We start from the raw sequence: 12,758 nt of genomic DNA, 5'->3' as shown, positions 1-12,758 counted from the left end.
TTTGTGCCAGTCTTGACCTCTAGCAGTGCTTGGTCACTGCCTTTTTGCCTGCATCGCTAAGTCTCCTGAGACTTCTGTATTACAAAGTGAAGGGTTTTGCAGAGGCTTATTTGAAGGTTTCAGTTAGGCTTCTAGCGTGAGTAGCTTTGCTAGGATTAAGTTAATCTGCGTGAATATTCTTCTATGTCTCAGCCTCAGATCTCTTAGGCGAGCTCTGTAAAAGTACTTTTTTGTGTAGCAGTCTATGGTAAAGCATTAGTCAGCCACTCCATAATACTGATAATAGTATTAATCTTTAAAGAGGAGACCTTCAAAAGAGCTGGGTGCACTTTCTTCCTGTTGACTTTGCTGGGAACTGGAAATTCAGCACTCAACCTGTGGGAATGAGTCTAGATGAAACTCCAGATCGCCTTTCATGCACCAGTCGAGCACTGCTCGGTTGGCAGAGTTTTCTTTTACTTGATACCTAATAACGGGGTTGCCTCAGTTCTCATGAGAAAAACTCTGTTTGGGTTGTCAGTGTATGAGAAAATTGAGGGTGTGTGTGTAACCGGGAAGGTCCTAATACCATGTCTGCATATCTGTAGTTGTAAAACATGATCTGTGGCAGCACAAAATTTAAAATTTGGTGGCATCCTAGGAAGTACTTAATTGCGTTTGTGCTTCATTACAAGGCTGTCTCCTTTTCTGGAATTTATTTTAGCTAATTAGTTGAAAATGTCAAAGTAGTATTTCAGATGACAGAAACATCATATATTATCATACATGAAGCAATTAACTCTTTTGACAAATATTTATTGTCGTGTCATCTTTAATTAAATCTTCAGTACTCCTAGACATAGAGCAGGTTCTTCCTAAAAGGAGGCCTTCCCAGCACTGTCAATGAGCATTTGACTGATGGGACTTAATTGAACTTGGTACTGAAAGAGCTGGTGGCCTAAGCGTGAAGATACCGACTTGACACAATTTCATAATACAGATGTCTGATATTTTGGCAAAATCCCAAAACAATCGCCCCACCCCCACTCCCAACTCTGTCTCAGATACCGCAGATGCATTATGCTGGAGAAGATGCATCTCCAGTCACTCCTGTTCTTCCACTGGAATGGTTTGCAGGAGGCAAAAATGCCGTGTACTTGTGCTGCTAAGATAGATAATGCTGAAAAGCAGGGCTGTATATATGTTTTAAAAAATCAATTTTTTTTTATTTCGTTCTTGGGGTTATTCATGTGGAAACATGTTACAAATGTGACTGTTTGGTTAGTTCCTCTTAAACAGATAGGTCTTGCAAGTGATGTGCCACTGAGAAATAATTCCTGACAGTTATAACTGAACCAGATAAACAGTTCTGCCAGCTCCCAAATAACACTGTAAGACAAAAGGGTTCTGCTTATCGTTTTCGATTTCTTCATGCCTGTCAGACTATTTAACTGCGCATTACCCATCATAAAGGGTCTCTGTGTTATTCTGCTCGTCTGCTGTGGTCATGGTTTTTACCTTCTCTGTTGCAGGACCTACTGCAGTACTCCTGTGCAGCTGTATCACTCCTCAGCCACTGCTATCTTCACCTTCGCCCTTGCAAAGACACTCTTTGGAAGTGCTGCATGAGATTTCTCCCTGTCATTGCCATTCAGGAAGTGTATTAACCTGTACATATATTATTTTTTTTTTCAGGCAGAAACAGCACCAGAAAGTTGCCGGGATGGTCCCAATGTTCAGATCAGCTCAGGGCAGAACAACTCTGACCCCGCGGGAGCAGGTGGCTTGGCAGCCTCCCAGAGCCTGGTTGCTCCAGCTGGGGTCTCGGCAGGTACCTCAGCTGCAGCTTCCTTCTTCATAAGGTAGTTTTTAACCTTTCTGGTTTCTGTAACTGCTCATGAGTCTTCAAATGTTTTTGAAATACTGTTGAGTCTCCTTGCCGTGGGTAGAAGGTGTAGAGTGTGGTGCTGGTTGCTGAGAGGTAGAGCGGGTCACCTGGTCATGACCGTGGCTTCCCACTGTCACTGGGAAGCAGGGGTGTGATGGTGATGCCCCATTTCTCTCTCTGGAGACCTGAGCAGGAACCTCTATTGACCAAAGCCCAAGAAAATGTGTGTTGGTCTTTGTCTAGTCCTTAATGGACATTTTCACCTGTAGCAAGTCTGTTATTCTGTAGGTTTCCTTGGAGCAGAAGCTGAAGGAACAAGGTTTTTTCACTCAGATCTAAACTGAAAAAAGTTAGACTTTTATTCAGTAGCATGGCCTATGTGTGCAAATAAAAGTTTTTCCATAGATGGTAACAGCAGTTAAAACAGTTCAAGACATTCTTTTTTTAGCAGTAGCCTAGAACAGTCTTTTTTTTTTCCATTTTTGGGTCTTATAACGAAAATGATATGTTAGTTTTGTTTGTGAAATGTTTGTTGTAATTAGCAATGTTGATCAAATGCAATACGCTGTTAAGCAGATGGTATTTTAAACAACAAAATTCAGGGCTTTGTACTTGCATTCCAAACTCCTTTCTTAATTGAGAACTGAACATGTTTTGAGACAATATTGAAAAACGTATGTCTGTGAATGGCATTAAAGTCAGATTTATGCACTGAGTGAGGATTCTTCTTATCATGTAATCATGATGGTAATTGTATTATTTCCTTTTCCTTGATCTTTAAAATGTTTTACACTGTTAAAAGAATGACGTTTACTATAAGTTACAATTTGACCTCAGAAGGAGCTCAGCTTCCCAAGTTCCGTTTTTTAGAAGAACATAGTAGAGTGAGTCTTAAGTGTTATATGTCTACATATCACAGTCTGTCTATACACAAGAGGTTGAGAAATGACTGCCCCAAGAGTGGTGAGTGTAAGTTAGTGTTTTGTCTCTGTGCTAAGTGCTGCAGGTTTAACGTCAACACAGAGAAATGGTTGCCTACAAAAGATGATCTGTTTCATTTTAAGATAGGTGTCTGAAATCAGTGGGAGTGGAGAGGAAAGGCAAGGGGAAAAGTTCAGACATCTCTTTTTCTTGTTTAGTTACCTAAATAAGGACAGATGAATACTCCTCAAAGTACCTAGACTGGACAGCAGCAGAGCTTTCATTACTGTATATCATATTGTGGGTATGAACAGTGTGATTTAGCTTAATCTACTTGGGATTTATTTCAGTGTGAATCTGTATGTTGTAAGCAAATGTAAAGACTGTAACTTTCACCGGGGAATCCAGAAAATAAAATACCCTCCTTGGAATTGTGAGAAAGAAATCAGTGCCTAATAATCTGAAATAAGATCCAGAATCTTTTCTCCCAGTGATGCTTCTGTCACTGGTCAGCAAGACTCAGTTCTGGTTTTATTGTAAAGCGACAGATCCTTACTAATGATTGTTGTTGGCTTGATTCAAAGATTCTTGAAGTCAGCAGCAAGACTGCAAATGACATCATTGTACGTTTGATCAGGCCCTAATTGCTTCTCATCAATCTGTCTTTGCCTTGAGTGAATCAGAGTTTTATAGCTTTAGCAGCTATGCGCTAGCTAAAACATTTTAAAACCCATTAGTACATTGCTTATTCCCTATCCATGTTTCCTCTGTTCAAAATTGATTCTCTTCCATTTTTTTTCGAAAGAACAGAGCTGGTTGAAATTTTTTTGCACAGAGCACTTCTGTTTCTTTTTTGTGGTTGTTGTTGGAGAGAGAGACTTAAGTGAGAAATAAATTCTTCCCTTAACATTTATCAGTTATCTGAATTAGTTTTGTAGCATTTTCATGATCTTTCATCACACTGCTGATTAATGTATTTCAGCACTCATTTCTCAGTATTCCAGAGCCCATCTAAGAATCTCGGTTTCCCTAAAAGCAAGCATTCAAGAAGCAAGGTCAGTTATGACTGTGATTAAAAACACAAATTGAAACGCAGAGAATCTCACAAAGGCTGCGGGAGAGAGATCCATTATTGGTGCCTGGCAGGTACCATTGCATAGTCCTGGACAGGCTGCTCCACCACCATTGGCATTAACTTCGGGAGAGGCTCCCTCTTCTACTGCTCCTTCTTCTCTTCCAACTCCTCGTGCCATGGGGACCTTATGGATCAAAGTTTCCATGCTGAGTCTTCTTCCTGCCCTTGAGCCGTGCAGTCCTCAGCAGGAGGGGAGAGGAAGAGGAGGAAATCTTCAAGGATGAATGAGAGAGAGATGCTGGCAGAAACTGGGGTGGAAGCAGCTTATCCAGGGACCACAAGTATTGGGATATCAACAGTTTTGGCTGTTTTTGTTCAGTACTGATGGGATATCAGGCTTCTTTGCTCCAGCCTTTCCAGTCCCATCTCCTCTTTCCCTTTCCACCATCCAGCCTCGAGCATGTTGAGGAGGAAGATCATCCCTGCCTTGAATCCTTTGCAGCAGCATTCACTTTTCTGTCCTTCGTCTTTCTGTTCAGCTAATCCTCTCTCAGCAAGCACCTAGAGATGAAAGAGGCGTCATGGCACTAGTGTTATGCTGTAGTCCCTATTCATTTTATTTGCTGATTCTTCCCTTACCGTGTTTCTCTCCTCAGCCACTTAAATTCTGAACTTCATAGCAGGGCCAGTGTGTTACTTGTGTTATGCAGAGCCTGGCGCATTTTGTTCCTTGTTCTCTACTGGAATAAACACAATTAATATATTGATAATCACACACACACACACATATATTTATATTTTTCAAATCATTGCCCTCTCTTTGACCAAATCTACTGAATACCGCCATCTTTTTACAAAGCCCTTTTATAAAGGGGCTGTGGTTGGGACTTTAGCTTGGGAAAAGGGCTGTTTTGTCATAGAAATAAAGTAGCTAGGCAAAAATAGGGATGTATGTTAACATTCAGTGTATTGGGGTGCAGGATTAGTTACGTTGGAAGACAAAGCCTTCATCGGGTGTTTGTGGAAACTGCATCTGTGATTTCCTTAGCTGCAACAACACTAGATACAGATATTTTTTTTCACATGAATAAAGGATTCCAGTCTTGTTCTTCATGAAATGGTATTAACTGTGTTTGTACAGGTCCTAGCACAATTAGCTTTTGGGCTGTGGCATGGTTTCCTGGCAGCAAGTAAATGACTAGACTAGAGTCTCTATTTGGTGAAATAACACCCTTTGACTCTTGCTTGTGGGCTGTTTTGTGCCTGGGAAGTGAGGAGGTCTGTGCAGGTTTTTTTGGTTGGTTGATTTGTTTTTTACTCCAGTTTGTTCCTTGGTGACAGTCACAGCTTTGTGTTTGTAATGTAACAAACTCGAAAGACCATACACAGAGTTCATGTCCTCACCTGGAAAATAAGAAGTCAGAGCTGCAGCAAAATGTTTACCTGGTGATAAGAGGTACCCATGGTTAAAATCAGTATCTTTAAGATAGTCTTTGCAGTGAATGCATTGATTTTGTTAAGCATATGTGCAGCCCAAATCTACATATTCATCCAAAGCTCCTTCTCATTTGAATGTCATATTTAATTTCTTCAAGCTTAATTATGTTCTGCTTTTCAAAAAAAAAAAAAAAAAGTATTTTTTTCATTACCTAGAAATGCAGTGTCTAGCGTGGAAGTGCTAAGTATTCAAAATCAAAGCCAAATATTAGAGCCAGCAGACAGAAGCGTATTAAGAAATTAAATCAGTTTTAAGCTTTTTTCCTCACTCTGATCTGTCATAGAAGGAAGAAAGCTTTGATTAACACCTGACTGTGCCACACAAGCAAATTGCCAGACGTTACTCAATGGTCATGTTACTGAAGGACCAGAGGATTTAGCAGAAAATGCAGCTTCTCAGTAGGTCACTGACAGAATAAGAAAGCCAGAGCAAAAAGCGCAGCTCATGGGCATGGATGGCTGTGAAGAGGCTGCCAGTTTACCCTTACAATGCAGGAGAAGTTTAATCTTGTGTTCTTCAGATTTAAGAAGAATGTAGCTGGGCTTTGTCACTTGGTGTGGCATGAGCCATGCCTTGCTTAGTGCTCCACGCTTTATACCTGTTTCCAGGAATTTTTTTTTTGTATAAGGAACCTGAACAAACTTTATGTTCCTAAGAGAAAATATGTGAGATAGTTGTAGGACCCTTCTGTGGGCTATGCTTGCAACAACGTAAATATTGGTATATTGTAGTATAACACTGTCATAAGCTGTTGGGTTTTTTGTCACCCGGATACCTAGGGAAGAGAGGAAATGGTGTTTCCAAGAACAGGCAGGAGAAGGGCAGCGAGGAGGAGGAGGAGAATGGGCATGCACTTGGGAAGAGGTTAATGGGCTATCTGCCAACAAAGAAAATACCACTCCCCTGGGAGGAGAACCAAGGCCCCTGGGAAATCGAAGCCATCACCATAAACGTGCCATTTCCGCCTGCCGGTGGCTGGTGACAGTGGTGGCAGCACCGCCTGTGCTGCTGGGTGGGGGTACGGGTGTTTCGGTGAGAGCATGGGTGTCTGGCCTCGGTGCACAAGGGCGAGCTGGAAGGAAGGTTTGAGCAGTGACAGGGCAACTAGGAGGAATCAAAGCTGTTTAGAAAAAAATATGTATAAAAGCAAGCAAGCCTGAGCGATGTTGAGCAGGAGACAAACTGTATTGAGTCCCCCTTCTTAAATTTTAATCTCGTTTGATGTTGGGTTATTTTCACATCTTTTCAAACTGGTTTGGTCACAGGGTTGCACTTGCTGCCATGGCACTGCTGCCTTTGAAGCAGGGAAATAGCTGTTTAGTTGCAGCTACTTTCCCTTGCGTCCGCCTGCTTTTGTTTGACGAATTAATCTCCCAAACGTAGCACTCACTATGCACTCACTAGATTTCAGGTTTCTAAATTATTTGCAGTATTGTTGGGCTTTGCTAGATTAAAACCATTTAAGTTAATAAATCTGGAGAATCACAGTGGTGAATCACACCCATTATCTTTCCACTCTCATCATATTCCTGCATATTTGGGAAAGCTGTGTCAATTTAGACATGACATAAAACATTGCACATGATATGCTTTTTACAAGCAGCTTTTCTTAACAAGATATAACATACAATCTCTGAGTAATGTAATTGAACATCTTAAGAGTTAAAATAAGCATAGTTGTCTTTTTCTAGATTCAGGATATTCCATCATATTTTAATGCCTGTGAGTTGTGGATTAAAGAATCTAATTATTCACTAATGAGCAGTAATGGTACATATAAACTAAGGGTCACTATCCTATTACAGGCACCTGATGGTTGACTGATAAGCATTTGGTCATTAGATTGACCATAAAATATAGTCAATAATTGAGGTTACTCATAGAGCAGACACCTTATCAGCTTTAGGCATGGTGGGACAGCTTGTCAGTACTCTGTGTACTGATTGTGCTGTGACTGAGCATATGATTAGGGTATTGAAGCAGTCTGTATCTAATGAAACTGCAAGAAAGGCATAGCAATATTAGCACAACCACTAAATGACTAATGTGTTTTTGTTCCAAGCCTCAGACACTTCAATTAGTTCCAATAAACTCTGATCTGGTGTAGCGGTAGGCAGAGAATTCAGATATTTTGTGTACAAGCTTTCATTACGCTAGTCAAAATTTGTAACGTTTCAGGGACAGATGAAATCTGTGTGGCTGTGAATGAAAAATGATGGAAATAATAAAGGCTGTCATTACTATTTTTACTTCATTTTTTCAGCTTTATTTTTGCATTTTTTAGATTTAGAATACTTTCTGACACAATGCCTACTGCCTGATTTAAAAGATGAAGCTGACAGCAGCAAATTAGATGTCTACATAGTCTGCTGTAAGGTCCATTCATGCAGTTCATGTAGGCTTGTACATATAGATCTAAACTTAGAATGTGTTCCTTAGCATTTTGTACCATATGGAACATTAGTCAAATAGTCTAGTTCTTGAAGGCTTTTATAGAGATATTGATTTTACCGTGCTTCAAACTGTTGCTGAGAAAATAACCTCAGAACCTATTCCTTTATGATTTTTTTTTCCATGAGGATGCCTTAACTTTCATAAATTATTTAATATGGTGAAGGATGCAAGATGCCTTTTGTCTTGCTGAACTGCTGTTCAGGCTTCTGTGATGTGACCTTGGAAAGTAACCATAGAAACATGTTAAAAGCATCAACTGAAAATCAGTAGTTCGGTTTGACAGTGATGCAAATTCTGTGAAAGAAGATTATGATGTATTAGGAACACTTGAGGCATATATTACTGCTAACCTGTTAAACCTGATTATTCTATGACTATCAGTACTTTCAGAGTTTAATGCAGGGAGAAAAAAGCACAAAAAAATGAAACATACTTTTTTTTTTAAGTTGCCATGTTTAAGATGTTTCTAGCTAAATCACTTCAGTCTGTCATTCTCTGTTCTGTTGAAAGCAAGAATTATATTTCTGCTAAGCTCATAATGTAGTTCACCAATTCTCTGTATTTAATAGCTGTAAACTTTTGCCCTGTACCCTGCTGGGATGCACTGGTATCCTGGCTTTGTGCAGAGCTGGCACAATTTAAATCTCTTCGACAGATAAAGTGGATAACTGGGTTATGAGTAAGTAGTAGTTCACCAAAAGGTGAAGAAAATGTGTGACTCATTGGATCCTGAGTGAGACCTTTTTGTGCTGACTTGTGGTAGTTAAGCTAGTCTGTGAGGTTGAAACAGAAGTGCTTGCTGTAGTTATGGGTAACCGTAGTAAATTCTTGGTGAATGACAGGTCAAGGGAAGAAGCAGAGTCAGTTGTTAAAGCTTCCTCATTAAGCACAATCCACGCCCAAGAAATCCTGTGTTAATCACAGAATCACTGAGGTTGGAAAAGACCTGTAAGATCATGAAGTCCAACCATCAACTAACACCACCATGCCCATTAAACCATGTCCCACAATGCCTCGTTCACACGTTCCTTGAACACCTCCAGTGATGGTGACTCCACCACTTCCCTGGGCAGCTTATTCCAGTGTCTCACTACTTTCTCAGTAAAGAATTTTTTCCTAATATCCAGTCTAAAAGGTGATATGGGAAAATGTTGAGGTGATGTGGGAAAATTAAATTTGAATTAATTACCTAGGAAAGCAGGGTACCAGCTCTTCCCAATTAAGACTGCCTTGTCGGCAGATATACCCAAAACCCCGTTCATGGTTTGTCCCTGCTTCACAGTGTTGTAGCAGTATCACAGGGGCAGCGGGGCTCTTCAGGGACGTGATGGCTCGCTGGCATTGACACAGCTCAACAGCGGCTCGGTACATCAACCCTTCTTTATTAAATGCCCCGCAATGCCCCACTTGCTCTTGCTACCATTTGATCACTGTTGCAAGCCAGTCAGGAAGGGTGGCTAAGCAATCTGCAGCTTGGGGGAGAGCTGCAGATGTGCAGATGAAGTGGAGCATCCAGCTGTTTCAGGGGGAGGCGGATCTATAATTAGCCTTTTCCCCTTAATGAATCCCTCCTCTGAATCTAGTGGGCTGGAGCAGCCTGGTTCCTGCAGAGTGTCCTCCCCACTGCACTGTGCTGGAGAAGGAGATCCCATCCTGGACCCCTTTTCCTCTCTGCGTGGAGCCAGGGAGAGCAAGAAAGCCCTCATGCAGATGTGCAAATGGAGACGGAGCGGGTGCCACTGAAGGGCTTGCCTCGTCTTGCTGGTGCCATGCTGTGGCTGCTGGAATGTGGTTGCTAGCTGTCCCCGGAGAGTAAACATGACCTGCGCGCAGCACAGCACTATGCGGGGACAGGAGACGGGGCAGGGTGTGCAGCATTGTGCAGTATCTTGTATCATCTTAGGGAAGCTTAAGCTTTCCTAGTTGCTGTGGCAGCATAATACTGCCTATAATTAAGGACAAATAAAACAGTGTATGCTTTAGGTATATCCTATTTCGCATTAGCCTGTAAGGAGGATAAATTAGAAGATAAGCCTGAATTTAGTAGGCTTTGTTCTTGGAGACAGAAATGACTCTCAGGACAGCATATTTAAGAGCAGAACATCATTACTGGTATCATTGCTAATACTGCATCATGCATTTACAGAGTGCTTTATCAGCAAACGGTAAGCCCGGCTCCCTGCTATGAAGAGCTCATCCGTGATGACTATGAGAGTGACGGGGCAAACAAAGATGAGACACAGAACTGTAGTTCAGCAAAGGAAGGAGGTAAAGAAATTGCAGTAGCTGAGAGGAGAGGGAAGTTAGAGTTTTGGATCGGCACTGCTGAGTTAGAGCATTGCTGAAAGCATGAAAAATGTCCCAAAGGCCAATAGATCGGTGATCAGGATATGGCTATTTAATTAGAGGGGGGAGGCACTGAATCATTAGCCATAGTGGAAAGCCAATGGTGAGGATTTGAGGGAGCCTAAGGGAATTGGCTGAGAAAGCAAGGGTGGTGGTGAGCAGATGAAGCACTGAGCATCTAGGAGTCATTTGTCTTGGAAAACAAAGCTCCCCAGTGTAGAGGGTTAGGGATCATAGTACGAACCAAGGAGAGATCGTGCAAGGCATCAGTGTCAGGGAGATGTTTGGAAGGAGAATCCTTACCTGGATACCGTGGGCCACAGGGGTTGTGTGGAAGCAGGTTGGGCTATCTTGGAGGTGGCAAAATGAAGCAAGGAGGTAGCCTGGTGCCAACCAGATTGGCAAGAAATAGGAAAAGGAGGAGACAGTGAAAGAGGGGAAAAAACAGATCTAGTGATGTGGGAACCTCATGGTGAGACTGGGGTTTTAGAGAGGATGTTCTAGGTCTTTACTCCAGTTTCATAGCAAAAGCAGAACTGGGGCACAACAAAACATTTGCAGTGTTTCCTGCTGACCAGGTGCCTTAAAGACCTTTATCATGTGAGGCTGCCTCTGGGGAGGGCTGATTTTTGTCAGCCCTGAGTACCTTGATGGATAATATAGGAGGTTCTGGAGCACCAGAGGCAGCCCCCCCAGGAGACATGGTGACTTTCTGAGTGGCTCTAGGTGGATCAGTGCAGACGGCTGTTGCAGCAGTTGGGTCTTGGATTAGCTCTATATTCTGAGACATTCATGATGTCCAGGAGTAAGGCAAAGCAGAAAAATTTAACACAGATGTGCTCACAGATATGTCAGAGGGGAGAATCTGTGCTTTCAAAGCCATCCAAGTTTGAATTTATTTGTGGGGGTAAATGGTGGTCAGTGGAAGGGATTTTAAACTAATGAAAAGTCTGAAGTATTTATGGATAGTCTTGACTGGAGTTGTGCAGATATTTCTTCTTACTTTGTCCTCTCTCTGATCTTCTGCTTTCCTGAACATAATATTTTTTCTCCGTTAAGGATTTTTCATATGATCCTTTCTATATTTTCTCATTCATCCGTAGCTGAACGCACCTGCTTATTCTGTTTTCTTGAATATATGGAATCTCACTTGTCTAGCTACCAGAGTCTCTTTTTTGGCTTCTTCACTTCTTTCTGCCCTTCCTAGCTTGTCAAGAGGAGCACTTGTCTTCCCCCCACCCCAGCCCTCCCAGTCTGCCTGCTTTTTTGGTTCCTGGGCTCCTGAACACCAGTGCTTGCTCTGACTCCATTATTTGGGGCTCCTCAGCTCGGCGGCAGTGGCAGCTGCGCTGGTGGTTTTGCTGCAGTGGGAACAGAGCATTCCATAGGTAAAATGATAATGGTGACTTTCCTGCAGGAATGTAATTTGACAGTTTGCACCTGTTTTGCAACTTTATTAGTGACTTTCAGACTCCTCCAGTAACGTATTTTAACTATTTTAATACTTCGTTAAGACAGACAGACTTAGCAGGCAAAAGAGTAAAATCAGGCTGATAGTTAATTGAATATTTAGTTCTCATGGCTGACTTGCAGTCACTCTAGCACTCAGTTTACTGCAGGATGCCGTTTGCAGGGCAGATGGACTTTCAAGTGAGACTGTCTCTATTCTGAGCTACACCGCTTTGCTTGCTTGTGCTAGTGGCAAAATGAGACATCCCACATTATCATTTATAACAAAAATTAAATGTCAAGTCAAAATAATGCACCAGCACTATAGCTGCAGCGCTTGATCGACTGTAGGATTACTCTGAAGGTACTTCTAAATTCTCTGTGAAATAGCAGTGAATTTTGACTTTCTAAAACTTCCCTCATCCTTCCTGCTAGAGGACGGAAGATGTTTCTTTTGGCAGAACATTTCAAAGAGCTTAGCCAGTACCTCACTCAGCATTAGTTAGTGCTGCTTTGCTGGTCATCACAGAGTGACGCTCTTGGGGTTGCTTTCTGCTTTGCTGGACTTTTCGTGTCCTCAGTGGTGGAGCTCACTTAGAGGAAGCACTGCCCTGTGGAGTTTTTACTGTGAGGAAATGGCTCAGTTGAAGTTAATCAGCATAAAATGAATCTAATCTAAATGTTATTAGTGAAGCTAGTTGGAAGTCCAGGGCAAGATTCCGAATATTCTTTGATAATGTCTCTCAAGCAGGTCTTCAGGAGCTGCTTATTTCTGCTGAAATTTGAAGTCAGCATCTTTGGGTCAGAAATAGGCAAATCTCTCAATCTGCAGTGATGGAAGAACATGCATCTCACATTTTCCTGCTAAGTGCTATTTTAAATGGTGCTGCAGTTTCAGCCTATTATACCTCTAAGGAGTATCGTTTCAGAAGTGATGTCAGTTAAATAAATCACAGGAATGCTGGGCTTTAAGAAGCCCATGTGTCCCTCCTCTGTTTAAAAATACTCATTGTGTGGGCATACGACTCCTGTACCTGGGTGATTTCCACTGCATCATTTAATACTGTCAGTGACCATTTAACTTGCTAACAGTAGGAATAAGTAAATGCCCCCCTGAGAAGTTATTTGCTTGGCAGTATAGGTGTCAA

General features: G+C 41.8%; 1 protein-coding gene across 1 annotated transcript in view; it reads left to right on the top strand.

The window, feature by feature from the left end:
* Nucleotides 1–12,758, top strand: part of KIF26A (kinesin family member 26A) — a 107,474-nt gene that overhangs the window by 52,677 nt on the left and 42,039 nt on the right. The window contains 1 exon segment of the mRNA XM_059819394.1: nucleotides 1,675–1,841. Within this exon segment, the coding sequence (XP_059675377.1) occupies nucleotides 1,675–1,841 (167 nt within the window).

This window comes from Gavia stellata, chromosome 7 (assembly GCF_030936135.1).
Source record: "Gavia stellata isolate bGavSte3 chromosome 7, bGavSte3.hap2, whole genome shotgun sequence".
In the NCBI taxonomy this organism is placed as follows: domain Eukaryota; kingdom Metazoa; phylum Chordata; class Aves; order Gaviiformes; family Gaviidae; genus Gavia; species Gavia stellata.
Note: the sequence above shows the minus strand (reverse complement) of the source record. Positions and strands in the feature narration are given on the sequence as shown.